Source organism: Diabrotica undecimpunctata, chromosome 6 (genome assembly GCF_040954645.1).
Source record: "Diabrotica undecimpunctata isolate CICGRU chromosome 6, icDiaUnde3, whole genome shotgun sequence".
NCBI classification, from domain to species: Eukaryota; Metazoa; Arthropoda; class Insecta; order Coleoptera; family Chrysomelidae; genus Diabrotica; species Diabrotica undecimpunctata.
Window position 1 is genome coordinate 23,081,493 of NC_092808.1, and position 27,247 is coordinate 23,108,739.

Genomic DNA, 27,247 nt, shown 5'->3' on the forward strand with positions numbered 1-27,247 from the left:
GAAAATAAGCCACAATTTTAGTTTAAAATAAGTTTATTTGACGTTTCTATTTCCACTTCGGAAATCGTTCTCAAAATACAAAAAATTAATATTTAAAATAAGTTTATTTGACAATTATTGACAAGATTTGTTGATTAATTCAAATGATGTTGAAGTTTTGAACATATTTACTGCATGGCAATGCAGGACTCCCAGGAGTTGCTGACCCTGAGACATCTATGGGTCCTAGGTATCAAGCATGTAATAAATCTGAAAACTTCAACATAATTTGAATTTATCAACAAATATGTAATAATAACACATTTAATATCATTTAAAGGGTTTTTACTCACATATGTCCAACGGACAAACTACACAGAATTATACATGAAAAGACCAGCCAAGTCTTGGATACAAAGTGTTATGGAAACCATGAAAGACAGAGCCATTGATGAAGACACCTGGAGAGATAAAAAAAGATGGCGATCGAAATGCGGGAAACGGCAGAAGCTGTAGGATCCCCGCTTATATATATATATATATATATATATATATATATATATATATATATATATATATATATATATATATATGTTCAGTAAGGCTATAAACCTGAACGAAATACCAGAAGAATGGTCCAAAGCATATATAACCTCGATACATAAAAAGGGAGATAAGAAAAAATGCGGGAACTACAGAGGCATCAGTGTGATAACATGTATGGGCAGGATATATGGAAAAATACTGAAAGAAAAACTGGAAAAATCTATCTCAAATAAAATCGGAGAAAATCAGGCGGGGTTCAGGGCAGGAAGATCTTGCATAGACCACATTTATACACTCCAACAATTAATTGAAAAAAAAAATGGCAAAAAATAGAACAGTACACATGGCATTCATAGATTTAAAAAGGCATATGACACGGTCCCCAGAAAACAACTATGGAACACGATGAAGGAAATCGGAATAACTCAGAGGTTAATAGAAGCCGTAAAAAACCTTTACAACAACAACAAGGTAAGAGTTAAAACCGGCAATAAATACTCCAACGAATTTAAGACCACAAAAGGCTTATTGCAGGGATGCTCTACATCTCCGACACTGTTCAAGATATTCCTCGAACAAATATTAAAACCATGGAAAAGGAAATGTGAAAGGATGGGAATACCAATCCGGGACAACTTCTTGTACACATTAAACTTTGCAGATGACCAAGTGGTAACGGCTCAAGATGAAGAAGATCTGTGCTATATGCTCCGAAAATTAGAAAAGGAATACACCAAAAATGGACTGGAAATAAATCTAGAAAAGACCGAATATTTAACAACAGAGCAAAAACCAGTGAGAAACTTGGAAATGGACGATAATAGGGAAATTAACGGCACTGACAAATTCAAATATTTAGGATTCATACTCTCAAAAAATGGAACCACCGAGCAAGAGATAACCAGCAGATTAGCACAGACAAGAACATGTATTAAACACATGAACGGGGTACTGTGGGATAGACAGATTACCAGAAATACAAAGAAGAGAATTTATAACACCTTGGTATGCAGTATAATGACCTATGGAGCAGAGAATTGGGTAATAAATAAACGAAACAGGTAAAAAATCACAGCAACTGAAATGGAGTTCATGAGAAGAAGCTGCAGAGTGACAAAAATGGATCGCATCAGAAATGAGGAGATAAAACGAAGAATGGCAGTAGAACACGACATACTCAGCTACATCGAAGAAAAACGTTTAATTTTGTATGGACATGTGAGAAGAACAGATCATACAAGGTGGATAGCAAAGATTTCGGATTGGAGCCCAATAGGAAGGAGGAAAAGAGGTAGACCCCGAAAATCATGGAGGGATGAAGTGGACGAGGTCATGGAAATGCCAGAACAGAAAGGACTGGAGACGTTGGCTGAAAGAAGGAAGGCGGCAACAGCTATAAAAATCCTTGTATAAATAGATTTAGTTGCTCACTCGTGTATACCTTGTAAAAATGCACTGATGATGAACGTATTAGTCCGAAAACGTTCTATGATATAGCCCGAAGGGGTCTTTTTTAGAATACATATACCTTTTATAAATTATTTTTTTTAAATAAAAGTTTTTGTGATTCATAGTATAAAGCTAACGAGAGTAATTTAATTTTCCTGGTGAAATACAAAACATTAATGTTTGACGTTCGATTTTCACTTCGGAAATCGTTCTCAAAATACAAAACATTAATTATTAAATGTGAAACGTCAAAAAAACTTTTTTTTTTAAATTAAAATAAATTATAAATTTATTAAAAAATTTTTAAAGTAAAATTGTAGTTTATTCCCAATAAAAATCGTAAATTTGAATTGAAATATCACTCGAAGCGCTTTTTACCTAATAACGAAAATTGGTATTAAATGCTGAATGATTCATCAATTCCAAGTACTTGTGACTGGCCTAAACAAACATTATATTGTTGCGATGAAAAATTATTCATCTCGGACCAATCATTGTCTTCAATTAGTTGAATATTTCTGGTAAATAAATAACTATTCTATATAATTTCAATTTTTTTATGAACATCAATAACATCATCTCAACATCTTTATTTCCAGTGTGCATCCCCCAATATTTCTTTCAAATCACTTGATTTAAAATATATAGTATGATTGAACTTGCATGTATGGTGTTGAATTCTATTTAAGGAAAAATTTCAGTCAATTGTCACTTCAGTCTTCACGATTGTTTCTTCCATGTGGAATCTAATATGTTGTTCTAGAGTACCTGCTTGAGAAAACTGCTTAGAACACATTTGACACTTGTAAGGTTTTCCTTCAGTGTGTGTTCTTATATGTTGTTTCAAATGATATGCTCGATTAAAGTGCTTAAAACAAATTTCACACTTGTAACGTTTTTCTCCAGTATGCGACCTTATATGTTGTTTAACAGAACAAGCCAGAGAAAACTGTTTAAAACATATTTGACACTTGTACGGTTTTTCTTCATGGTGCGTTCTTATATGTTGTTTCAAATAAGATGCTCGATCGAAGTGCTTAAAACAAATTTCGCATTTATAAGGTTTTTCTCCAGTGTGTGACCTTATATGTTGTTTAACAGAACAAGCCAGAGAAAACTGTTTAAAACATATGTGACACTTGTACGGTTTTTCTTCATAGTGCGTTCGTATGTGTCGTTTCAAATGAGACACTCGATCAAAGCAGTTCCAACAAATTTCGCACCTGTAACGTTTTTCTCCAGTGTGCGATCTTATATGTTGTTTCAAAGAATCTTTTTGACAAAACTGCTTAAAGCACATTTGACACTTGTAAGAGGTTTCTTCAGTGTGCGTTCTTATATGTTGTTTCAAATCAAGTGCTCGACGAAACAGTTTTAAACAAATTTCACACATACAACGTTTTACTCCAGTATGTGATCCTATGTGTTGTTTCAAAGAACCTACCTGAGAAAACTGTTTAAAACAAATTTTACACTTATAAGGTTTCTCTTCAATGTGAATTTTCATGTGTTCATTTAAACTTTTTTTTCTAGCAAACTGCTTAGTACAAATTAACTCGTCGGTAGGTCGACTTATACGTTGTTTTTTATATGAATTTACAGGTATTGTTTTCATAATTTCCGATGTGTTCGCCTCTTGTGGAAAGCCTGAAACAAAAACCAAAATATAAATTTGCAATTATCTCTCATTAAACATTGCATAATCTTTATTTATGTCAACATTCCTCAGGATTCTTTTACCTATTCGAAAGTAAGATAAAATTAATGGTTAAATTTGTTAAAAAAATACGCTAAATAATATCAACATTTTTTAAATACTTATTAACGATCAACATCTCATTTTCAGCGTAAATTTCCAATTGTTTCTTTCAAACCTTTTGGGTTGAAGTCTAAGATGGAAAAAAAGTGAATTGTACAGCACTAATATATTTCTCCAGGGTGAACTTACATATATGCATTTATATTCAATTTTAACCCATGAACGGCTAGCGTTACCATATGGTAACAGTTGCGCCCATCTCTATTTACGTTCATATTATTGAGACTGTTGTAAATTCAGTATAACGGTGGCGTCATTTTACTGTCGAATATTGTCGTTTGTAGTATAAAATATAAAATGGACTCTCAACCAATGCACTTCATTAGCACTATTTTGTAGGGCGTTACCGACATTCCAAATGTATACAGACAGTAAATAGAAGATCAAATAAAGACAGAAAACTTAGAAGAAGAAGAAGACATTAACCAACTATGGGCAAATATACGAGATATTGTGTTACAGAAATCGGTTAAAATATTTTGCAAAACCAAGTCACAAAAAAAAACATTGGTTTGATCATGAGTGCGAAATGGTCACAAATAGAAAGAACGCAGCATTTCAAAAAACCATCGACGCAGGTTGTACACATAGAAAAAAGAAGAGTATAGACGTCTTAGAAAAGAGGAAAAACGTATCCATCGCAGCGGCGGCCGGCCAGGTGAAGTAGGTGAAGGTGAGGTTCACCAAAAAAATATAATTAAATTGAGACAAATAAATAAAAAATGAAAACAACATTATTATATCTAAATTCTGAAATCAATTATTTATTCTCTTTTAATTAATCTAAAAATTAAAAAATACAACTAGCTTTATTAGCGGTACGTACTTGACGGTCAAGTCCTGACCTGTGTCACTAGCCGTGTATAATAGGATTCAGGAAGAGGTGAATATAATTTTTGAAATGCAAAATCCATCTGCATCAGCGTTCACGGTTGCCATGGCAACGTGACGTCAGCCTATCCTTAGTCATAGCTGAGAAAACTGGTACGTGCAGTTCCGCTTAAAAATATATTATTCGTCTTCACCCACTGTTGGATGTGTATTTGGTATTCCTATTTTTCGAAAATTTCTCTAAGTGACAATATTTTGAAATTTAGTCCATTATATAGATGTTTTTATATAGTATAGTGTATAGTATAGTATTTATTAGTTTAGTTTAGTCACAATATTAATTTTATTTGTTTAGTGCACTTTATTAATACATTTCTCTGTGGTTTATTTCGGATTTCGGATATAAAGTGTTCTCGTGGATTTCGTTTGGACAAAAATAATTTTAGAGAGACATGAATCCAATTAATGACTTCTTTTTCTTCTTCCTATACCGTCTCCATTAACGGAGGTTGGCGACCACATTTCTAAAAATTTCTCTGTCTTTTGCAACTTGTAATAAATCGTCTACAGTCATGTTTGTTCAGTCTCAAATATTTCGCAGCCATAATTTCCTCTTTCTACCTATTCCCTTTTTGCCATCGACTCTACCCTGCATGATGACCTGCAGAAGACTATATTAAATGGTGGCTAAATTAATGACTTGGTGTGTAATATATTAGAGACTCCATTTAGGCATTGGAAAAATGAAGATAAAAGGGATGTTCTTTTACATTGTCGACCAACCAGTATTTTAAACATCTGCGTCTGATCCAGAGTGGTCGGCTGCAATCAGCATCTGACTTAGAGTGGGCGGCTGAATCGAAACTCACCAACCCCAGGCGTGGTGTTTTAATTGCCAAAAAACCCTCAATGAAATGTCGAGGTTCAGAACTAAAATACCCCAGGCAAGCAGAACTGAACAAGAAAAACTGTTTTCACGTTATTAGGGCCATAAACTCTAAAAATTTTTTTTAACGAATTTTTTATGAGATTTGGGTGCGAAGTAGGTACCAAAACTCCTTTTGGCTTCGGCAAGCTTTCCTCATCTTCACTACTTTTTTAAGCCACGGGCCGCCGCTGATCCATCGACCTAAGAAGTGAGAATACGAACAGAACACTCTCAATGAGATACAAAGTTTATTCGATAAAAATGAAACGAGGAAATACTACAAATCCTTAAATAATAGACGTCGAGAATTTAAACCACGATTAAAAATTTGTAAAGAAACTAACGGTGAAATTCTACATGATAACTCAGTTCTTAACAGATGGGCACACCATTTTAGCGAACATCTAAATATAAACGATATTGAAGGAGGTTACAACATAGACAATCACAAAATCTACAATGCCGACTACACAGTGAAGGAAGACCTAACAAGAGAAGAAGTGTCAAATGTCATCCTAAAACTCACAGGCAATACAGCCTCAGGAATCGATGAAATCTGTTCGGAAATGTATAAAAAAAGGTATTGATAAACTTTTTGCAGCAATCCATAAACTAATAGTACTTATATGGTAGAAGGAATTGGTACCAGAAGAGTGGCTAAAGGGAATAATATGTCCGTTGCATAAAAAGGGTGACCAACTGGAGTGTAAGAACTATAGAAGCATTACTCTGTTAGCATCTGCGTATAAAATCTTCGGAAATGTATTGTTTGAAATATTTTAACATTTTACAAAGGATATTGTTGGTCAACATCAATACGGATTTGCTGCTGGTTAGTCAAATTCAAACACATAGGTATATTCTAGAAAAGTCACTAGAATATAACATAGATACACACCATCCCTTCGTCGACTTCAAAGCAGCCTATGACAGTGTGAAAAGAATTGCATTATATAATGCAATGATAGACTTTGGGATACCACCTAAGTTAGTTAAGTTAATCAAACTAACAATACAAAACGTAAGCTCATGCGTTAGAATTGAACGAGAAAACTCTACGTTCTTTGACATTAATAATGGTCTAAGACAGGAGGACTCGCTGGCGTGTCTTCTCTTTAATATTGCCTTTGAAAAGGCAATCAAACAATTAAATATTAGAATGAATGGAACTATTTTTAATAGATCGAAGCAAATTCTCGCATTCGCTGACGATATAGTTATAGTGGGCAGAAGTATGAGATACATGGTGCAGTGTTTTAAAAGGCTTGCAGACGCGACAAGTGAATTAGGACTTGTGGTAAACGAGGAAAAAACCAAATATATGTTGGTTTCTAAAAACTCCCGAAATATCCAACAGAGAATTCAAATTAACAACCAAACCTTTGAGTAAGTCAAAGAATTCACATATCGTGGATTGCTAGTAAACGCAACAAACACGACAAGCAACGAAATAAAAAGACGCATAGCAATAGCAAACAACTGTTCACTTCACGGTCTCCAGAAACATTTAAAAATTAAAAATATAACACGTGCAGTGATAAGTTCGGTCCCAAAGTCTCATATATCAAAACCGGTAAGACCAGCTATCACTATTTAAAGAAATTCTGGTCTCGTCTAAAAAAAGCATAAACTTCCAAAAGCGAGCTATATGTGTTCTTGAGACCACTATGGGCAGTTCAAAACATGTCTAGGTTGTAGCTGATGAACTATTATTGGTCGATGACTCCTAAAACTTGACACCTGTAGTATGCCTGAAGTCTCTTTGGAGGGCTGGAACAAACATAGAATATATACAGTGAACGGCGCTAAATATGGAATATTATCATTATTTCGAGAACCGTCGAGTTTTGAGGGAAATCCCGAAACAGGTCGATTTTGTAGTGTAGGTGTAGTGACGTAATCGTTAAATTTTTTAAATAGAAATCGGTATAATGCGACACCTCATTTAAACGAGAATTTAATTCTCTATTTAACGACATTACATTTTTAACTAAATTATTTTTTTAAGGGTACAAAAACAATTGTTTTTAATTTAAATTCAACTAAATTACAACTAATGATTTAATTAATAATGTACTTTAAAGTAACCAAATTATGCATAATATTTTAAATTAAATGTTCGAAATGCCATCCATCGGTTTCTTGACAATATGCGAATCTACGGACACATTCATCAAGTACATTGCGGATGACTTCTGGAGTAATTAGACTCATTTCATGCCTAATTCTATCTTTCAAGTCCTGTAAGTTTTGGGGTCTATTGACATAAACTTTTGATTTTATGTAACCCCACAGGAAAAAGTCTAGAGGTGTTAAATCTTGCGACCTTGCTGGCCACTCTATAAAGCCTCGTCTTCCGATCCACCTCCTGGGAAAGCAATGATTTGTAAATTGACGTACTTCACGTGCGTAATGCGAAGGGGCTCCATCTTGTTGAAACCAGATCTTTTCACTAGGTTAATTTGGATTATTGGCATTTGGATACATGTTAACAAGGACAGGTATAAGTTGATTCCTCAAAAAAGTTAAATAACGTTCTCCTGTTAGATTTTCTTCAAAGAAAAAAGGGCAAATGATTTTTTCATTAATGATCCCTGCCCATATATTTACTTTCTGAGGATATTGCGTGTGTGACTCAGTCATCCAATGTGGGTTTTCTTGAATCCAATATCCGCAATTTTAACGATTCACGGTACCATGTATAAAAAATGTGGCTTCATCGGAATAAAGGATTTGATTGGTGAAATGTGCATAAATCCTGCATAATTTCAGAAAATTGAAGCCGGCGATCGGGATCTTCGTCGTTTAATTCCTGATGTAGTTGAATTTTGTAGGGAAGGTATTTTTCTTTTTTTTTTTTTTTTTAAATACGTAATACCGATCGTTGGGAAACTCCAGCATATTCACCCATTTGTATTGAACTACTGTGAGGATTGTCATGTACATTTAATAAAATATCAATTTTCACATTGTCTTCAATTTTAGAACGCCCAGCGTTTGGAATATGTTTAACGTGCCCAGTTTCTCCAAATTTTCGGAATATTTTACTTACTGTTGATTAGCTGATGGGTCTGTCTGGAGATTTTGTGTTTAATCATTGATTACATGATCCGTTTAGAGAATTTTATATAAAAATATTTATATATAAGTATGAATATTTGATTTGACACTTTATATTATGTGTAGTTTACAATGTTTTCATTTTTTCTTGGGTATAGGTTTTCTGATTATTGAAAAATAAAACAACTTTTTTCGACGTTTCGCTACATAAAGTGTGTATATTTCTTTTTAATTAATAAGCATGGAAATGAATTCTATCTTATACATATTTCGATGGTCGGATTCATTACTGGAATATTTCCAAAATCGTGTATTTTAAACAAAGTATGTATAATGTTTATATACTAAAACACTTTCTGAAATGAACGTTTAAAATTGTTTTAAATGAATGAGTTATAAAATATCTTTGAATTTTGGCTTGCATTTTCTAACATTATCTTAATTTATAATGTTCCAGTAATGAATCCGGCCGAAACTAATTCATAATAAACATTTATTGAATATTTTATACATTATTAAAATTTATTTCTTAAAATTAACAAACTTTTTTTGTTGAGTTTTCTTTCATAGATACTGAAACTAATCTTTCTGCCCATTTCTCTTAATCTTATATATGCGCGTTCTACTGAGACATATGAGTACCTTAAATAGTATCTTCGTATTCTCAAGCTGAGCTAAAGTACTCTGTTTCAGTTGTTGAAAGATTTTAGTTTTTTTTTATATAAAGCTTCCATGGATTGTACAAAACAATAATTCCATTTTTAGTGCAGCTTCCCACAACTCTTCGTTTGGGTACAAAAGAGAACCTCTAGAGACTGTCTGTAGTCAGTCTGGTTACATATGTGTCTCATAGGTTTATGTAGGATTTGCTAAACTATATCTATGCTTGAATTTGTATGCAACAAAACCAGCAACATACTTCAAAGAGCCTCGATGACTTTTTTCTTTCATCTTATAATTGTCTGCGACTTTCAAAATGGCATCGTCAATTATATGATCCTTCTACAAGTAGTGAGCTTCTATAAATGTATTTTGAAATATTGTTTCCTCTTCAAACTGATATTTTTTCGACAAGGAAGATCTACAACTGACCAGCTAAGCACAATGAAACAAATGTGAGGTGAAACAATTTGAGGTGAGCTAATTTCCTAACAAATAAACTAATACGGATTGCCGCCTATGCCGATGACATCAGCATTACGTGTTGCAAAACGGAAGAAGTGACAGAAATATATTCACAATTAAAAATAGGGACAACAGACCGGACTAGAAATACATATTCAAAAGACAAAAAGCTAACACATGCAGGAGCTAGGGAAACAGAAGCAGAGTTGAATTGGAGGACTACAGCGGTCGCGCAAAATTTACTAGACATGAGAATTGGAGATCGCCGCAGGACCGGCAAGATTGGAGGTACAGTTTGGAGGAAACCAAGGCTCGATTTGGGCTGTAATGATTTCGGAGAGAAAGGGAGAGAGAGAGAGAAAAAAAAAAGAATTTGCATATGCAGTTAAGTTCCATTTAATGAGAAACTTCTAAACAAATTTCACACTTCAATGAGTAATTTCGTACGTCTATTGAAAGAACTTAAATCGCTAAAGATCTTAAAATAATTATGCGTTCTTATATGTTTATAATGATATGCCAAACAAAACTGCTTATAACAAATTTCACACTTATATAGTGTTTCTCCAATACAAAGTTTCGTATGTTCAGTTAAAGAACTTTTACGAGTAAAAGGGTGTTTCTCCAGTGTGCGATCTCATAAAAACTTCCATAAAACCTCCTTGAGAAAACTGCTTAAAACAAATATCGAACTTGAAAGGTTTATCTCTAGTGTGGATTTTCATGTATACATTTAAAAAATCTTTGTGAAATAACTGATTAAACCAAATTACGCATTTCTAAACTTTTTCTAGAGTGTGCAATCAATATGATATTTCAAAGAAAACTACTGAAAACAAACTACACGCGTAAGATTTTTCTCCAATATGCTTTCTTATATGTTGTTTCAAATGATGTGCTACATCAAACTGTTTATAACAAAAAGTTTTTTCCACCATAAACTTTTTTATGTTTATTCAAAGATTTTTTTGAGGAAATTGTTTAAAACAAATTTCGCACTTATAGGATTTTTCTGCAGTGTGCGATCGCATATATGTTGTTTCAAATTATGTGCTACACCAAACTGTTCATAATTTCACATTTGAAAGATGTTTTTTCAGTCTTATGCAATCTCATATGATGTTTCAAAGAACCTGCCTGAGTAAACCGCCCAAAACAAATTTCACACTTATAAGGTTTTTCTCCAGTATGCGTTCTTATATGTTCTTTCAAATTATGTGCTACATCAAACTGTTTATAACAAATTTCGCACTCTTAGATTTCTCTCCAGTATGAATTTTCATGTGCAAATTTAAAGAATCTTTGCGAGAGAACTGCTTAAAACAAATTTCGCACTTATATTATGGTTTTTCTCTAGTATGCGATATCATATGATGTTTCAAATAACTTGTCCGAGAAAACCGCTCGAAACAAATTTCGCAATTGTACGGTTTTTCTCCAGTGTGCGATCTCATATGAACTTTTAAAGAACATGCATAAGAAAACTGATTAAAACAAATTTCGCACTTGTAAGGTTTTTCTCTAGTATGCGATCTCATATGTTGTTTCAAATTACGTGCTACACTAAACTGTTTATAACAAATTTCACATTTGAAAGATGTTTCTCCAGTCTTATGCAATTTCATATGATGTTTCAAAGAACCTGCCTGAGAAAACTGCACAAAACAAATTTCACACTTATAAGGTTTTTCTCCAGTATGCGTTCTCATATGTTGCTTCAAATGATGTGCTGCACGTAACTGTTTGTAACAAACTTCGCACTTATAAGGTTTTTCGCCAGTGTGCAACATCATATGATGTTTTAAAGAACGTGTCCGAGAAAATCGCTTGAAACAAATGTCGCACTTATGCGGTTTTTCTCCAGTGTGTGATCTCATATGAACTTTCAAAGAAGATGCGTGGGAAAACTCATTCAAACAAATTTCGCACTTGTAAGGTTTTCCTCCAGTGTGAACTTTCGTATGTTCAGGTAAAGAACTTTTACGAGTTAATTTCTGAAAGGAAAGTTTACATTTTATTGTTTCTTCTTCAGTACGTTGTTTTTTATATGATTGTACAGGTATTGTTTTCATAATTGCCGATGTGTTCTCCTCTTGTGGAAAGCCTAAAATAAAAACCAAAATAAAATTTTTTAATTATGAGCAATTATCTTTCATTAAACATTGCATAATCAATATTTATTTCAACAATTCCCAGGGTCCTCTGACTATTCGTTTATACTATTGATGGTGAACGTGGTGATTTTTAAATCTTTTCGTGATCAGTGACCGTGATTTTTGGATAGCGGTGACCTTGATCACCGTTCTTCTATGTACAGTAACAGGTAGTCACAGTCATCGTAAACTGAACAACACAATAGCGATTACTCTGTATTAGGTGATACTATAAAAATATATTGCTGATATGGAATACGTTTAACTAACTCAACTAGATGCTTTGACTAATAATGAATTTACAGTACTGACAATAAAGTAATCCATGTAAATCACTACAGTAATCCCTCGTTATCCGCGGACTCATCAACCGTGGTTTCACTTATCCGCGGTTGCGATATCTGTTGAATCTTTAATGAGAATATGTTATTATTTTTATATATTTTTGATCATTTTACCAGTCGAGTTAAATTACTCGTGATACGCCACTGGCGCTTGTTTTTAGTAGTAATACTACGGCAATTAGTTTACAGTTCGGAAAGTTTAAAATACCGGCGAATGTAGACGCTGATCTCAGAGTCTTTATTTTTGTTGATATTAATACTATTTCACAGATATGCAATTACATATTTTGTACTTCTACAGTTCTCGTTTTAACGTCGAACATTACATAGTTTTGATACTGAAAAAATGTCTTCGTCTGAAAGGAACAGTAAAGATTTTGTTAAAAGAAAAAGATGTGTAATGAGTTTAAATAAAAAAATTCAGTTGTTAGACTGTTTAGCTGCAGGAGAATCATTTGTAAGTGCCGCAAAGAAGTTTAAAGTGAATGAGTCTACTGTAAGGACTATTAAAAAGAGTGAGACAACCATTCATTCCAGTGTTTTGCATGGCACTAGTTCAAGCAACAAAGTAACTTATTTTTCGCGATCTCAAATCTTGGAAAAAATGGAAAGAGCCCTGGCCGTTTGGATCGAAGGTCAAACAAAAAACAGAGTGCCAGTTAGCACACGAATAATACAAGAAAAGGCTCTTCGTCTTTACGAAAATCTAAAGGCTGACAACGAATCTTCTAGTTTCCAAGCGAGTAAAGGAAGGTTCGAAAGATTTAAAAAAAGAGTTTCTTTACATAACGTCAAAATCGTGGGAGAATCAGCTTCAGCGGATCAAAACGCGGCCAACCAGTATCCAGCTAAACTTAAAGAACTCATAGAAAAGGAGGGGTATGAGCCAATAAACTGTTCTAGCCGCCAATGACAGTGAACTTACAGAAAAGGAGCTCCTCGAAATACTGGAAAATATTAAAGAAAACGATGAAGACGATAATTCCCAAGAAGTAACAGCCGAGACGGCAGTCACCTCTCTCACGTTAAGCAACATAAATACAATATTATCTATGGTTAATAGCATTATTAAGTTATTATAGTATTATTAAACTTCAGGATATGGTTTTTGACGTGGATCCTTCTATGGAAAGGCCATTGAAATTCAAAAATGGCTTAGAAGGCTTATTGGCACTGTACAAAGAAGCGCAAAAAGAAATTAGGAAGAAAATGTAGCATCCAACCATCCTATCATATTTTAAAAAATGATGTATTAAAACATTTTATACTCTTAATACAATATAGGTATGTATACGTTTAATAAATATGAATCTAACTGCTTATTTTATTGTTTTATTTATATATATAATGTACATAATTTCATCATATTTCTTTCTATGTATTAAGATACATATCCAAATTGGGATTGACATATTCTTTTTTGGATCGTGGATCCCTCGCCAACAACGGTTTCACCAACCGCACCTTTCTCTTCGAAACGTAACCCCCACGGTTGAAGAGGGATTACTGTATAAAGATATGCCAAACGAAACTGCTTATAACAAATTTCACACTTACATAGTTAACGTATGTTCAGTTAAATAACTTTTACGAGTAAAAGGGTGTTTCTCCAGTGTGCGATCTACCCAAAACAAACTTCACGCGTAAGATTTTTCTCCAATATGCTTTCTTATATGTTGTTTCAAATGATGTGCTACATCAAACTGTTTATAACAAATTTCGCACTTATAAAGTTTTTCTCCAGTGTGCGATCGCATATGTTGTTTAAAAAAATTATGTGCTACACCAAACTGTTCATAATTTCACATTTGAAAGATGTTTTTCCAGTCTTATGTAATCTCATATGATGTTTCAAAGAACCTGCCTGAGTAAACCGCCCAAAACAAATTTCACACTTATAAGGTTTTTCTCCAGTATGCGTTCTTATATGTTCTTTCAAATGAGGTGCTACACCAAACGGTTTATAACAAATTTCGCACTCTTAGATTTCTCGCCAGTATGAATTTTCACGTGCAAATTTAAAGAATCTTTGTGAGAGAACTGCTTAAAACAAATTTCGCACTTATATTATGGTTTTTCTCCAGTATGCGATATCATATGATGTTTCAAATAACTTGTCCGAGAAAACCGCTCGAAACAAATTTCGCAATTGTACGGTTTTTCTCCAGTGTGCGATCTCATATGAACTTTTAAAGAACATGCGTAAGAAAACCGATTGAAACAAATTTCGCACATGTAAGGTTTTTCGCACCTGTAATGTTGTTTCAAATTACGTGATACACCAAACTTTTTATAACAAATTTCACATTTGGAAGATTTTTCTCCAGTCTTATGCAATTTCATATGATGTCTCAAAGAATCTGCCCGAGAAAACTGCCCATAACAAATTTCACACTTGTAAGGTTTTTCTCCAGTATGCGTTCTCATATGTTGCTTCAAATGGTGTGCTGCACGAAACTGTTTGTAACAAATTTCGCACTTATAAGGTTTTTCGCCAGTGTGCAACATCATATGTTGTTTTAAATAACGTGGCCGAGAAAATCGCTTGAAACAAATGTCGCACTTATGCGGTTTTTCTCCAGTGTGTGATCTCATATGAACTTTCAAAGAAGATGCGTGGGAAAACTCATTCAAACAAATTTCGCACTTGTAAGGTTTTCCTCCAGTGTGAACTTTCGTATGTTCAGGTAAAGAACTTTTACGAGTTAATTTCTGAAAGGAAAATTTACATTTTATTGTTTCTTCTTCAGTACGTTGTTTTTTATATGATTGTACAGGTATTGTTTTCATAATTGCCGATGTGTTCTCCTCTTGTGGAAAGCCTAAAATAAAAACCAAAATAAAATTTTTTAATTATGAGCAATTATCTTTCATTAAACATTGCATAATCAATATTTATTTCAACAATTCCCAGGGTCCTCTGACTATTCGTTTATACTAGTGATGGTGAACGTGGTGATTGTTAAATCTTTTCGTGACCAGTGACCGTGATTTTTGGATAGCGGTGACCTTGATCACCGTTCTTTTATGTACAGTAACAGGTAGTCACAGTGATCGTAAACTAAACAACACAATCGCGATTACTCTGTATTAGGTGATACTATAAAAATATATTGCTGATATGGAATACGTTTAACTAACTCAACTAGATGCTTTGACTAATAATGAATTTACAGTACTGACAATAAAGTAATCCATGTAAATCACTACAGTAATCCCTCGTTATCCGCGGACTCATCAACCGTGGTTTCACTTATCCGCGGTTGCGATATCTGTTGAATCTTTAATGAGAATATGTTATTATTTTTATATATTTTTGATCATTTTACCAGTCGAGTTAAATTACTCGTGATACGCCACTGGCACTTGTTTTTAGTAGTAATACTACGGCAATTAGTTTACAGTTCGGAAAGTTTAAAATACCGGCGAATGTAGACGCTGATCTCAGCGTCTTTATTTTTGTTGATATGATAATACTATTTCACAGATATGCAATTACATATTTTGTACTTCTACAGTTCTCGTTTTAACGTCGAAGATTACATAGTTTTGATACTGAAAAAATGTCTTCGTCTGAAAGGAACAGTAAAGATTTTGTTAAAAGGAAAAGATGTGTAATGAGTTTAAATAAAAAAATTCAGTTGTTAGACTGTTTAGCTGCAGGAGAATCATTTGTAAGTGCCGCAAATAAGTTTAAAGTGAATGAGTCTACTGTAATGTCTATTAAAAAGAGTGAGACAACCATTCGTTCCAGTGTTTTGCATGGCACTAGTTCAAGCAACAAAGTAACTTATTTTTCGCGATCTCAAATATTGGAAAAAATGGAAAAAGCACTGGCCGTTTGGATCGAAAGTCAAACAAAAAACAGAGTGCCAATTAGCACACGAATAATACAAGAAAAAGGTCTTCGTCTTTACGAAAATCTAAAGGCTGACAACGAATCTTCTAGTTTCCAAGTGAGTAAAGGAAGGTTCGAAAGATTAAAAAAAAAGAGTTTCTTTACATAACGTCAAAATTGTGGGAGAATCAGGTTCAGCGGATCAAAACGCGGCCAACCAGTATCCAGCTAAACTTAAAGAACTCATAGAAAAGGAGGGGTATGGGCCAATAAACTGCCGGTATTTTGGAGTGCAAATAGAAAAGCGTGGGTTACGGCAACATTGTTTATGGATTGGTTTACTAACTGTTTTGTGATTAGCGTTAAGCAATATTTAAAATCAAAATCACTACCGTTTAAAGCACTTCTTCTTATCGACAATGCTCCTGGACATCCAGAATCCCTCAACTTAATAGATTCACATGTGAGAATTGACTTTTTACCTCGCAACACCACTTCGCTTTTACAGCCTTTGGATCAGGGAATAATAGCTGCATTTAAACGGTATTACCTAAGGCGTACATTCCGCCGTATTTTCAATTGTATGGAATTAGATCCTTAATTGACCGTTACCGATTGTTGGAGACAATTTAACACATGAACTATAAACGGATGTTGGAAAAATCGATGGCCAGAAGCTATTATTGTAACCTCAGAAGTGTCCCATAAAACAGAGGAAGTCGATGATATTCTACAAGTGATGCACAAAATACATGGGGAAGGTTTTGAAAATAGGCAATCAGGTAATGTTGAAGAAGTTCTAGCCGCCAATGACAGTGAACTTACAGAACAGGAGCTCCTCGGAATACTGGAAAATATTAAAGAAAACGATGAAGACGATAATTCCCAAGAAGTAACAGCCGAGACGGCAGTCACCTCTCTCACGTTAAGCAACATAAATACAATATTATCTATGGTTAATAGTATTATTAAGTTATTATAGTATTATTAAACTTCAGGATATGGTTTTTGACGTGGATCCTTCTACGGAAAGGCGATTGAAATTCAAAAATGGCTTAGAAGGCTTATTGGCACTGTACAAAGAAGCGCAAAAAGAAATTAGGAAGAAAATGTAGCATCCAACCATCCTATCATATTTTAAAAAATGATGTTTTAAAACATTTTATACTCTTAATACAGGGTATGGTATGGTATATAATATGGGTATATAATATAGGTATGTATACGTTTAATAAATATGACTATCTAACTGCTTATTTTATTGTTTTATTTATAGCAAACTGCTTATAACAAATTTCACACTTATATAGTTAACGTATGTTCGGTTAAATAACTTTTACGAGTAAAAGGGTGTTTCTCCAGTGTGCGATCTACCCAAAACAAACTTCACGCGTAAGATTTTTCTCCAATATGCTTTCTTATATGTTGTTTCAAATGACGTGCTACATCAAACGGTTTAAACAAATTTCGCACTTATAAAGTTTTTCTCCAGTGTGCGATCGCATATGTTGTTTCAAAAAATTATGTGCTACACCAAACTGTTCATAATTTGACATTTGAAAGATGTTTTTCCAGTCTTATGCAATCTCATATGATGTTTCAAAGAACCTGCCTGAGTAAACCGCCCAAAACAAATTTCACACTTATAAGGTTTTTCTCCAGTATGCGTTCTTATATGTTCTTTCAAATGATGTGCTACATCAAACTGTTTATAACAAATTTCGCATTCGTTAGATTTCTCGCCAGTATGAATTTTCACGTGCAAATTTAAAGAATCTTTGTGAGAGAACTGCTTAAAACAAATTTCGCACTTATATTATGGTTTTTCTCTAGTATGCGATATCATATGATGTTTCAAATAACTTGTCCGAGAAAACCGCTCGAAACAAATTTCGCAATTGTACGGTTTTTCTCCAGTGTGCGATCTCATATGAACTTTTAAAGAACATGCGTAAGAAAACTGATTACAACAAATTTCGCACTTGTAAGGTTTTTCTCTAGTATGCGATCTCATATGTTGTTTCAAATTACGTGCTACACTAAACTGTTTATAACAAATTTCACATTTGAAAGATGTTTCTCCAGTCTTATGCAATTTCATATGATGTTTCAAAGAACCTGCCTGAGAAAACTGCCCAAAACAAATTTCACACTTATAAGGTTTTTCTCCAGTATGCGTTCTCATATGTTGCTTCAAATGATGTGCTGCACGTAACTGTTTGTAACAAACTTCGCACTTATAAGGTTTTTCGCCAGTGTGCAACATCATATGATGTTTTAAAGAACGTGGCCGGGAAAATCGCTTGAAACAAATGTCGCACTTGTGCGGTTTTTCTCCAGTGTGTGATCTCATATGAACTTTCAAAGAAGATGCGTGGGAAAACTCATTCAAACAAATTTCGCACTTGTAGGGTTTTCCTCCAGTGTGAACTTTCGTATGTTCAGGTAAAGAACTTTTACGAGTTAATTTCTGAAAGGAAAGTTTACATTTTATTGTTTCTTCTTTAGTACGTTGTTTTTTATATGAATGTACAGATATTGTTTTCATAATTTCCGATGTGTTCTCCTCTTGTGGAAAGCCTAAAATAAAAACCAAAATAAAATTTTTTAATTATATCTAAGCAATTATCTTTCATTCAACATTGCATAATCAATATTTATTACAACAATTCCCAGGGTCCTCTGACTATTCGTTTATACTAGTGATGGTGAACGTGGTGATTGTTAAATCTTTTCGTGACCAGTGACCGTGATTTTTGGATAGCGGTGACCTTGATCACCGTTCTTCTATGTACAGTAACAGGTAGTCACAGTGATCGTAAACTAAACAACACAATCGCGATTACTCTGTATTAGGTGATACTATAAAAATATATTGCTGATATGGAATACGTTTAACTAACTCAACTAGATGCTTTGACTAATAATGAATTTACTTTACTGACAATAAAGTAATCCATGTAAATCACTACAGTAATCCCTCGTTATCCGCGGACTCATCAACCGTGGTTTCACTTATCCGCGGTTGCGATATCTGTTGAATCTTTAATGAGAATATGTTATTATTTTTATATATTTTTGATCATTTTACCAGTCGAGTTAAATTACTCGTGATACGCCACTGGCGCTTGTTTTTAGTAGTAATACTACGGCAATTAGTTTACAGTTCGGAAAGTTTAAAATACCGGCGAATGTAGACGCTGATCTCAGAGTCTTTATTTTTGTTGATATGATAATACTATTTCACAGATATGCAATTACATATTTTGTACTTCTACAGTTCTCGTTTTAACGTCGAACATTACATAGTTTTGATACTGAAAAAATGTCTTCGTCTGAAAGGAACAGTAAAGATTTTGTTAAAAGGAAAAGATGTGTAATGAGTTTAAATAAAAAAAATCAGTTGTTAGACTGTTTAGCTGCAGGAGAATCATTTGTAAGTGCCGCAAAGAAGTTTAAAGTGAATGAGTCTACTGTAAGGACTATTAAAAAAAATGAGACAACCATTCATTCCAGTGTTTTGCATGGCACTAGTTCAAGCAACAAAGTAACTTATTTTTCGCGATCTCAAATCTTGGAAAAAATGGAAAAAGCACTGGCCGTTTGGATCGAAGGTCAAACAAAAAACAGAGTGCCAGTTAGCACACGAATAATACAAGAAAAGGCTCTTTGTCTTTACGAAAATCTAAAGGTTGACAACGAATCTTCTAGTTTCCAAACGAGAAAAGGATGGTTCGAAACATTTAAAGAGTTTCTTTACAGTGAGAATCAGCTTCAGCGGACCAAGACGCAGCCAACCAGTATCCACCTAAACTTAAAGAACTCATAGAAAGGGAGGGGTATGAGCCGGAACAAGTTTTTAACGCCGAAGAAACAGCCCTTTTTTGGAAAAGAATGCCTGCTTGTACCTTCATATCGGAAAATGAGTAATCTGCACCAGGCTTTAAAGCAGCAAAGGTAGGTTAACTGTTTTATTTTGTTGTAACGCTTCAGGTGATCATGTTAAAATCAATGTTGATTTATAAGTCTCTAAATCCACGGCCTCTTAAACATAAAAATAAACTACCGGTATTTTGGAGTGCAAATAGAAAAGCGTGGGTTACGGCAACATTGTTTACGGACTGGTTTACTAACTGTTTTGTGCCTAGCGTTAAGCAATATTTAAAATCAAAATCACTACCGTTTAAAGCACTTCTTCTTATCGACAATGCTCCTGGACATCCAGAATCCCTCAACTTAATAGATTCACATGTGAGAATTGACTTTTTACCTCCCAACACCATTTCGCTTTTACAGCCTTTGGATCAGAGAATAATAGCTGCATTTAAACGGTATTACCTAAGGCGTACATTCCGCCGTATTTTCAATGGTATGGAATTAGATCCTTAATTGACCGTTACCGATTGTTGGAGACAATTTAACACATGAACTATAAACGGATGTTGGAAAAATCTATGGCCAGAAGTTGTTATTGTAACCTCAGAAGTGTCCCATAAAACAGAGGAAGTCGATGATATTCTACAAGTGATGCACAAAATACATGGGGAAGGTTTTGAAAATAGGCAATCAGGTAATGTTGAAGAAGTTCTAGCCGCCAATGACAGTGAACTTACAGAAAAGGAGCTCCTCGAAATACTGGAAAATATTAAAGAAAACGATGAAGACGATAATTCCCAAGAAGTAACAGCCGAGACGGCAGTCACCTCTCTCACGTTAAGCAACATAAATACAATATTATCTATGGTTAATAGCATTATTAAGTTATTATAGTATTATTAAACTTCAGGATATGGTTTTTGACGGGGATCCTTCTATGGAAAGGCGATTGAAATTCAAAAATGGCTTAGAAGGCTTATTGGCACTGTACAAAGAAGCGCAAAAAGAAATTAGGAAGAAAATGTAGCATCCAACCATCCTATCATATTTTAAAAAATGATGTTTTAAAACATTTTATACTCTTAATACAATATAGGTATGTATACGTTTAATAAATATGACTATCTAACTGCTTATTTTATTGTTTTATTTATAGCAAACTGCTTATAACAAATTTCACACTTATAAAGTTTTTCTCCAGTGTGCGTTGTCAAATGTTGTTTCAAAAAATTATGTGCTACACCAAACTATTCATAATTTGACATTTGAAAGATGTTTTTCCAGTCTTATGCAATCTCATATGTTTCAAAGAACCTGCCTGAGTAAACCGCCCAAAACAAATTTCACACTTATAAGGTTTTTCTCCAGTATGCGTTCTTATATGTTCTTTCAAATGATGTGCTACATCAAACTGTTTATAACAAATTTCGCATTCGTTACATTTCTCGCCAGTATGAATTTTCATGTGCAAATTTAAAGAATCTTTGCGAGAGAACTGCTTAAAACAAATTTCGCACTTATATTATGGTTTTTCTCCAGTATGCGATATCATATGATGTTTCAAATAACTTGTCCGAGAAAACCGCTCGAAACAAATTTCGCAATTGTACGGTTTTTCTCCAGTGTGCGATCTCATATGAACTTTTAAAGAACATGCGTAAGAAAACTGATTAAAACAAATTTCGCACTTGTAAGGTTTTTCTCTAGTATGCGATCTCATATGTTGTTTCAAATTACGTGCTACACTAAACTGTTTATAACAAATTTCACATTTGAAACATGTTTCTCCAGTCAATTTCATATGATGTTTCAAAGAACCTGCCTGAGAAAACTGCCCAAAACAAATTTCACACTTATAAGGTTTTTCTCCAGTATGCAATTTCATATGATGTTTTAAAGAACCTGCCTGAGAAAACTGCCCAAAACAAATTTCACACTTATAAGGTTTTTCTCCAGTATGCGTTCTCATATGTTGCTTCAAATGATGTGCTGCACGTAACTGTTTGTAACAAACTTCGCACTTATAAGGTTTTTCGCCAGTGTGCAACATCATATGATGTTTTAAAGAACGTGTCCGAGAAAATCGCTTGAAACAAATGTCGCACTTGTGCGGTTTTTCTCCAGTGTGTGATCTCATATGAACTTTCAAAGAAGATGCGTGGGAAAACTCATTCAAACAAATTTCGCACTTGTAAGGTTTTCCTCCAGTGTGAACTTTCGTATGTTCAGGTAAAGAACTTTTACGAGTTAATTTCTGAAAGGAAAGTTTACATTTTATTGGTTCTTCTTCAGTACGTTGTTTTTTATATGATTGTACAGGTATTGTTTCCATAATTTCCGATGTGTTTTTCTCTTGTGGAAAGCCTAAAATAAAAACCAAAATAAAATTGTTTAATTATAAGCAATTATCTTTCATTAAACATTGCATAATCAATATTTATTACAACAATTCCCAGGGTCCTCTGATGGTGCGTTTATACTAGTGATGCTGATCTTGGTGATTGTTAAATCTCGCCGTGATCAGTGACCGTGATTTTTGGAGAACGGTGACCTTGATCACCGTTCCTTTATGTACAATAACAGGTAGTCACAGTCATCGTTAACTAAACAACACAATCGCGATTACTGTATTAGGTAGTACTATAAAAACATATTGCTGAAATCGAATACGTTTAATAACTCAACTAGATGCTTTGACTAATAATGAATTTACAGTACTGACAATAAAGTATGTAAATCACTATAAAACTTTCTGAACAACGCTTCCTCTTTACAGTAAGTTTACAATAGAGCGATACAAGGATGCAGTTTTCGTTAAAAATTTTTTTATTTGGCGCTAATGTAGTCAGTTTCTATAAATCTGTTAAATAAATAAACGTTTAGTTTACGAAGTAGGCTTTACACCAACCAGAACTGAAGTAAGAATTATGGCCTTTAATTTAGCTCAGCAATTGGGGATTCCAAATAAATTTAATGTAGAAGAAGGTAAATTTTTAAATTAATAAATCTGATCCTAAGAGTTACTTATTGTCTACTTTTAGGTAAAACTGGTAAAAAATGGATAGAACTCTTTTTGAAACGAAGACCTGAAATTTCAATTAGAAAAACTGAGAACATCCCAATTGCACGACCTTTAGGAATGTACAAAGAAACAGTTGATAACTACTTTTCTGATCTCGAGAGAATTATGACCGAATATAATTTTTATGATAAACTCGGACACATATTTAATACTGACGAAACCGGATTACAACTGAATACTTGAGCCTGTCAAGTTCTAGCCGAAAAAGGTTGAAAATGTGTTCCTAGCATAAGCCCTGTGGAAAAAGGTGAAACGATCGATGTAATAGGTCGCTGTAGTGCAGAAAGGATTTTCTTGCCCCCATATTGCATGTTTAAGGGGAAAAATAAAAAAGACTAGTGGCCTTATGGTATGCCACTAGGTTTCAAGGTTAGGATGTCGGAAAAATCAGCATAAGTTAACAGTGACATTTTCTTAGAATTGTTACAAACACACTTTTTGCTCAGAAAGCATCCAGATAAAACCTTATTAATATTAGATGGCCACACATCCCATATGACCAACCTGGATCTACTTAAATTTGCAGACCAAAACGAAATAATTTTCTTTTGTTTACCATCCCACACAACACATTACCTACAGCCTCTAGATCATGCTTTTTTAAGTGCCTTAAAGCAACTTTTATGCTTAATGCCATTTTATAATACGAAATAACACAAACAGGGTTCTAAAACGCCTTTAGTTTGATGCACTCTTGGGTCGAGCATGGGGAAACTCAGCAACTGTCCAAAATGCAGCTTCTACATCTAAATCTACCGGAATTTATCAATTTAATCCGTTAATGATCACAGAATATGCACTTTTGACGCACACCCCATCAAAAACAGAAACAACAAATTTTTCACTATTTAAATGGGAATAAGCCACAATTAAAGGTTAAAATACGTTTATTGACGTTTCAATTTCCACTTCGGAAATCGTTCTCAAAATACAAACATTAGTTTATTATTTTATTACTAATGTTTGTATTTTGAGAACGATTTCCGAAGTGGGAATTGAAACGTCAATAAACGTATTTTAACCTTTAATTGTGACTTATTCCCATTTAAATAGTAATTAATTTAAAATGCTACAAGAAAATAGCTTCAGAACAATAACAAATTTTTCAGTTAGATCAGAATTTTCTCAACCAGGTCCCTCTGGAATTAACGGTAAAATAACCTTGCACGGTAGTCCAAAGAAGTCATCAATTACTGATGAAGATATAGCTCCCAGAAAGACTTTTGATGAGGTAACACCCCAGCCTGTATTGTCAACAGCACTAAAGAGAGTTCATAAAAAAAAACTGGAGAGATTACTGCTAAAGACTTTATTAAAATAAAGAAGTATGCACTGATTAAAAAAATCTCAAAACCTATAAAAAACAAAATAAAATGAAGAAGTATGCACTGATTAAAAAAATCTCAAAACCTATAAAAAACAAAAAAGTAAAAGAATGCCAATCGAATTGTCACTATTTGAAGATGTTACTCTAAACGACACTAATGGTGATGAAAACATGAGTGATTTTGAAAATAAGTGTGTTGTGTGCAAGAAGGACTATCGCCAAATGTGTAAAATAGATGATTGGCTACAATGTATTTTTTGTAAATGCTGGTTACATGAAACTTGTACTGGCTTCGCTAATCTCTGTAACAAGTTTTAACAAAAAGGTTTAGCTTGGTCCATCTCTCCTACTCCTAGTGGCTTATCTCGCCTCCTCAGTGGAGGAGAGATGGACCTATGACATGCCAGTGCATTATATATTTTTTAAGTTTAAGAATAATTATTTCTAGTTTTTACTAATACCAAAACAAATACCAATGTTAAGTTATGTTATACAATTTTTTTAGATTCTGATGTTTATTTAATAAAAAACAGGCTTCAGTTTTCTAAAATGTGGTCCATCTCTCCTTCCTTTACCCTATATGCACGTTTGGTTTATTAGAGAGGTTTAGCATATTTGTTATTCTTATACGATCTTTCTTAAACCAATCTTCCCATATGTCAAGTGTCCAGTTTTCCTTGTCCCTTGAAAAAGGACTTGGTGGCACCCTTTATTTTTCCTTTTTCTTTTAGTACCAACTTCTGTCATTTCCATTGGTAAGTTTCAATTCCCAATTTTTTATCTAAATATACACCATCCTAGATCTATAGACCCATGTTCCAAAGCTCACTGTTGTGTCCTTCAAAACACATGAGTGTCCTTTCAAAATATGAACATACTTGCACCTGGAGTTCTTATATCTCATTTAACCCCCCACTTCCCATACCGAAAAGTATTGCTATAATAGTTAATTGGTAAAAACAATAATGAAATCAATGTGGTGGGTTATGAGGTAGGTATACAGGCACTTCCAGTTAGTACAAAAAATTCTTGGGAATTTTTATTAGTTTTATATTATAATAAGAAGTAACTATTCAGTTGTGGTTATATATAAAAAATGCAGTGTGGTTCAAAGTGTGCATTATCAATTAATAAGAAAATAATTATTATAAGCAATGTTTATATGATTTCTTTCATATACACTGGAGACCATATAGTTACAAACGAAAAAGAGGAAGGCCACAAATGAGATGGTCAGTGGACTTGAAGAAACATGCAGGCCCGAAGTGGATACAAAGTGCCTACAATAGAGAGACGTGGAAGAAAGAAGAGGAGGCCTATGTCCAAAATTGGACAACAAGGGCTGTATAGAGAGATTATATAATTTCTGGACAATGGAACACCCTTCAGTTTCTGATGAATACACTGTTGAAACGAAAACTAATATGACAGGTGTAAGCAAATCAAGGCTCATAAAATTCGAAGTGAATTAAAAAGTCGAGTTGTTAAACCTTCAAATGACAATAAAGGAAGTAAAACAAAAGTTAAATTTACTGAACAAATTAAAAGTGGAATAAGAAGAAAATCTCACGAATTTTATTAAAAGATACCTACACTCGACAAAGGTTTGGATGCAGGATCTCCCTAAAATGGACAGGCTATGGGAAACTCTAACAAAACTGAAGTTCAAGTGGGCAAAACAGGATAGAAAAGCAACTCTTATTGATACTGAGGAAATTGTTTTTTGGAGACAGAGATACTACAGACCTATTTTTAAATGACATGCTGAAAGTAAACTTTATTTGGAGTAAACTTAGGTGAATGAGGGGTAAATACATAGTGGATAGATTGTGGCTGGACACAAACATTAAACCTTCACAACATGCTATTTTTGAAGGATTATCTATAATATTAACAGTTCCTTCCTGTAAGAGATCACATCAACAGCTAATAATAACAAATATTAGAAGTGGTAACAGGTTTGTGGAAGGTGGATCTTTAATATTTCAATCTAAAAAACAGGAGACAACCATGAAGATATGAACAGTAATGTTTTTGAAGAATATTTTCAGCAGATGATAAAACTGTTACCAAAAGATTTAGTTGTATTAATGGATAATGGAAACAGGATATTATTAAGTGGATAACACACATAAACATTAGTTTTCCAGAAAAACCTGTAAAAATTGAATTGCTACAAATTTTAAAATTAAATAAGCTTAAAGTATGTTATTTAGTGTATTAACTTGCAAAAACAGATAATATTAATGTAGAGCACTGTTCTCCCTTATACTGCCAAATAACCCCATTGAACTAGTACAGGCAAAAGTTAAAAGATATTATATAGCTTGACATAATACATTTAAATCAGATGTACAGGCATATGTACATTTTTAGAAAGAAAATATGTGACATACAGTTTTTTCATTCTAATACCTAAACAATTTTAACAAAATAGTTGGGTTAACTAGTACCTAGTACCAATTGTGTTTTACTTACCTTTTCCATTTGTTTGTCTTTCTTCCAAAGGCATAAGTTCATGTTCATCTTGTCGTTTTTCAGTCTTTATGCGAATTTTCTTGTCTGCATCATCAAATGTTTCATGCACAGTTTCTCTTTTGGGTTCCTCTTTAATTTCAATTTTAATATTATCCAGCAGAAGAGCATGATTCACACCACTATCTATTTCTACTTTACATGTCTCTTCACAAACTTCTTGTTTTACTTTTATTTGATTAAACATTGCTTTTATATTTCAATAATAATTTAATACTCAAAAAGTATTATCGTAAAAAACACTATACTTAAAAAAAAGCAGCAGAGGAAGCAAAATGTTAACTTTATAGAATTTAAAAAGTCTTGAGATTGGTGGGCATTTCAACTTTTGTTTGGAAAATAATTGACAGTTGTG

The 27,247-nt window shown here is 33.5% G+C and overlaps 2 protein-coding genes across 5 annotated transcripts; both read right to left on the minus strand.

Annotated features, from left to right (window-relative positions):
• On the minus strand, window positions 1-27,247 carry LOC140443288 (uncharacterized). 4 transcript variants are annotated; one of them, XM_072534446.1, is made up of 2 exons: window positions 26,836-27,247; window positions 1-3,621 (listed from the first exon to the last, which is right to left on the minus strand). In XM_072534446.1, exons 1-2 carry the CDS (start codon window positions 27,077-27,079, stop codon window positions 2,672-2,674), a joined length of 1,194 nt encoding a protein of 397 aa, XP_072390547.1. In that variant the 5' UTR covers window positions 27,080-27,247; the 3' UTR covers window positions 1-2,671. The 4 variants fall into 4 exon arrangements, with proteins under 4 accessions (XP_072390547.1, XP_072390550.1, XP_072390549.1 ...); XM_072534449.1 differs by lacking the exon at window positions 1-3,621 and adding an exon at window positions 13,547-15,056; XM_072534448.1 differs by lacking the exon at window positions 1-3,621 and adding an exon at window positions 17,286-18,652.
• Window positions 8,819-11,837, minus strand: LOC140442597 (uncharacterized). The gene has a single exon (XM_072533608.1). It carries the CDS (start codon window positions 11,807-11,809, stop codon window positions 11,078-11,080), a length of 732 nt encoding a protein of 243 aa, XP_072389709.1. The 5' UTR covers window positions 11,810-11,837; the 3' UTR covers window positions 8,819-11,077.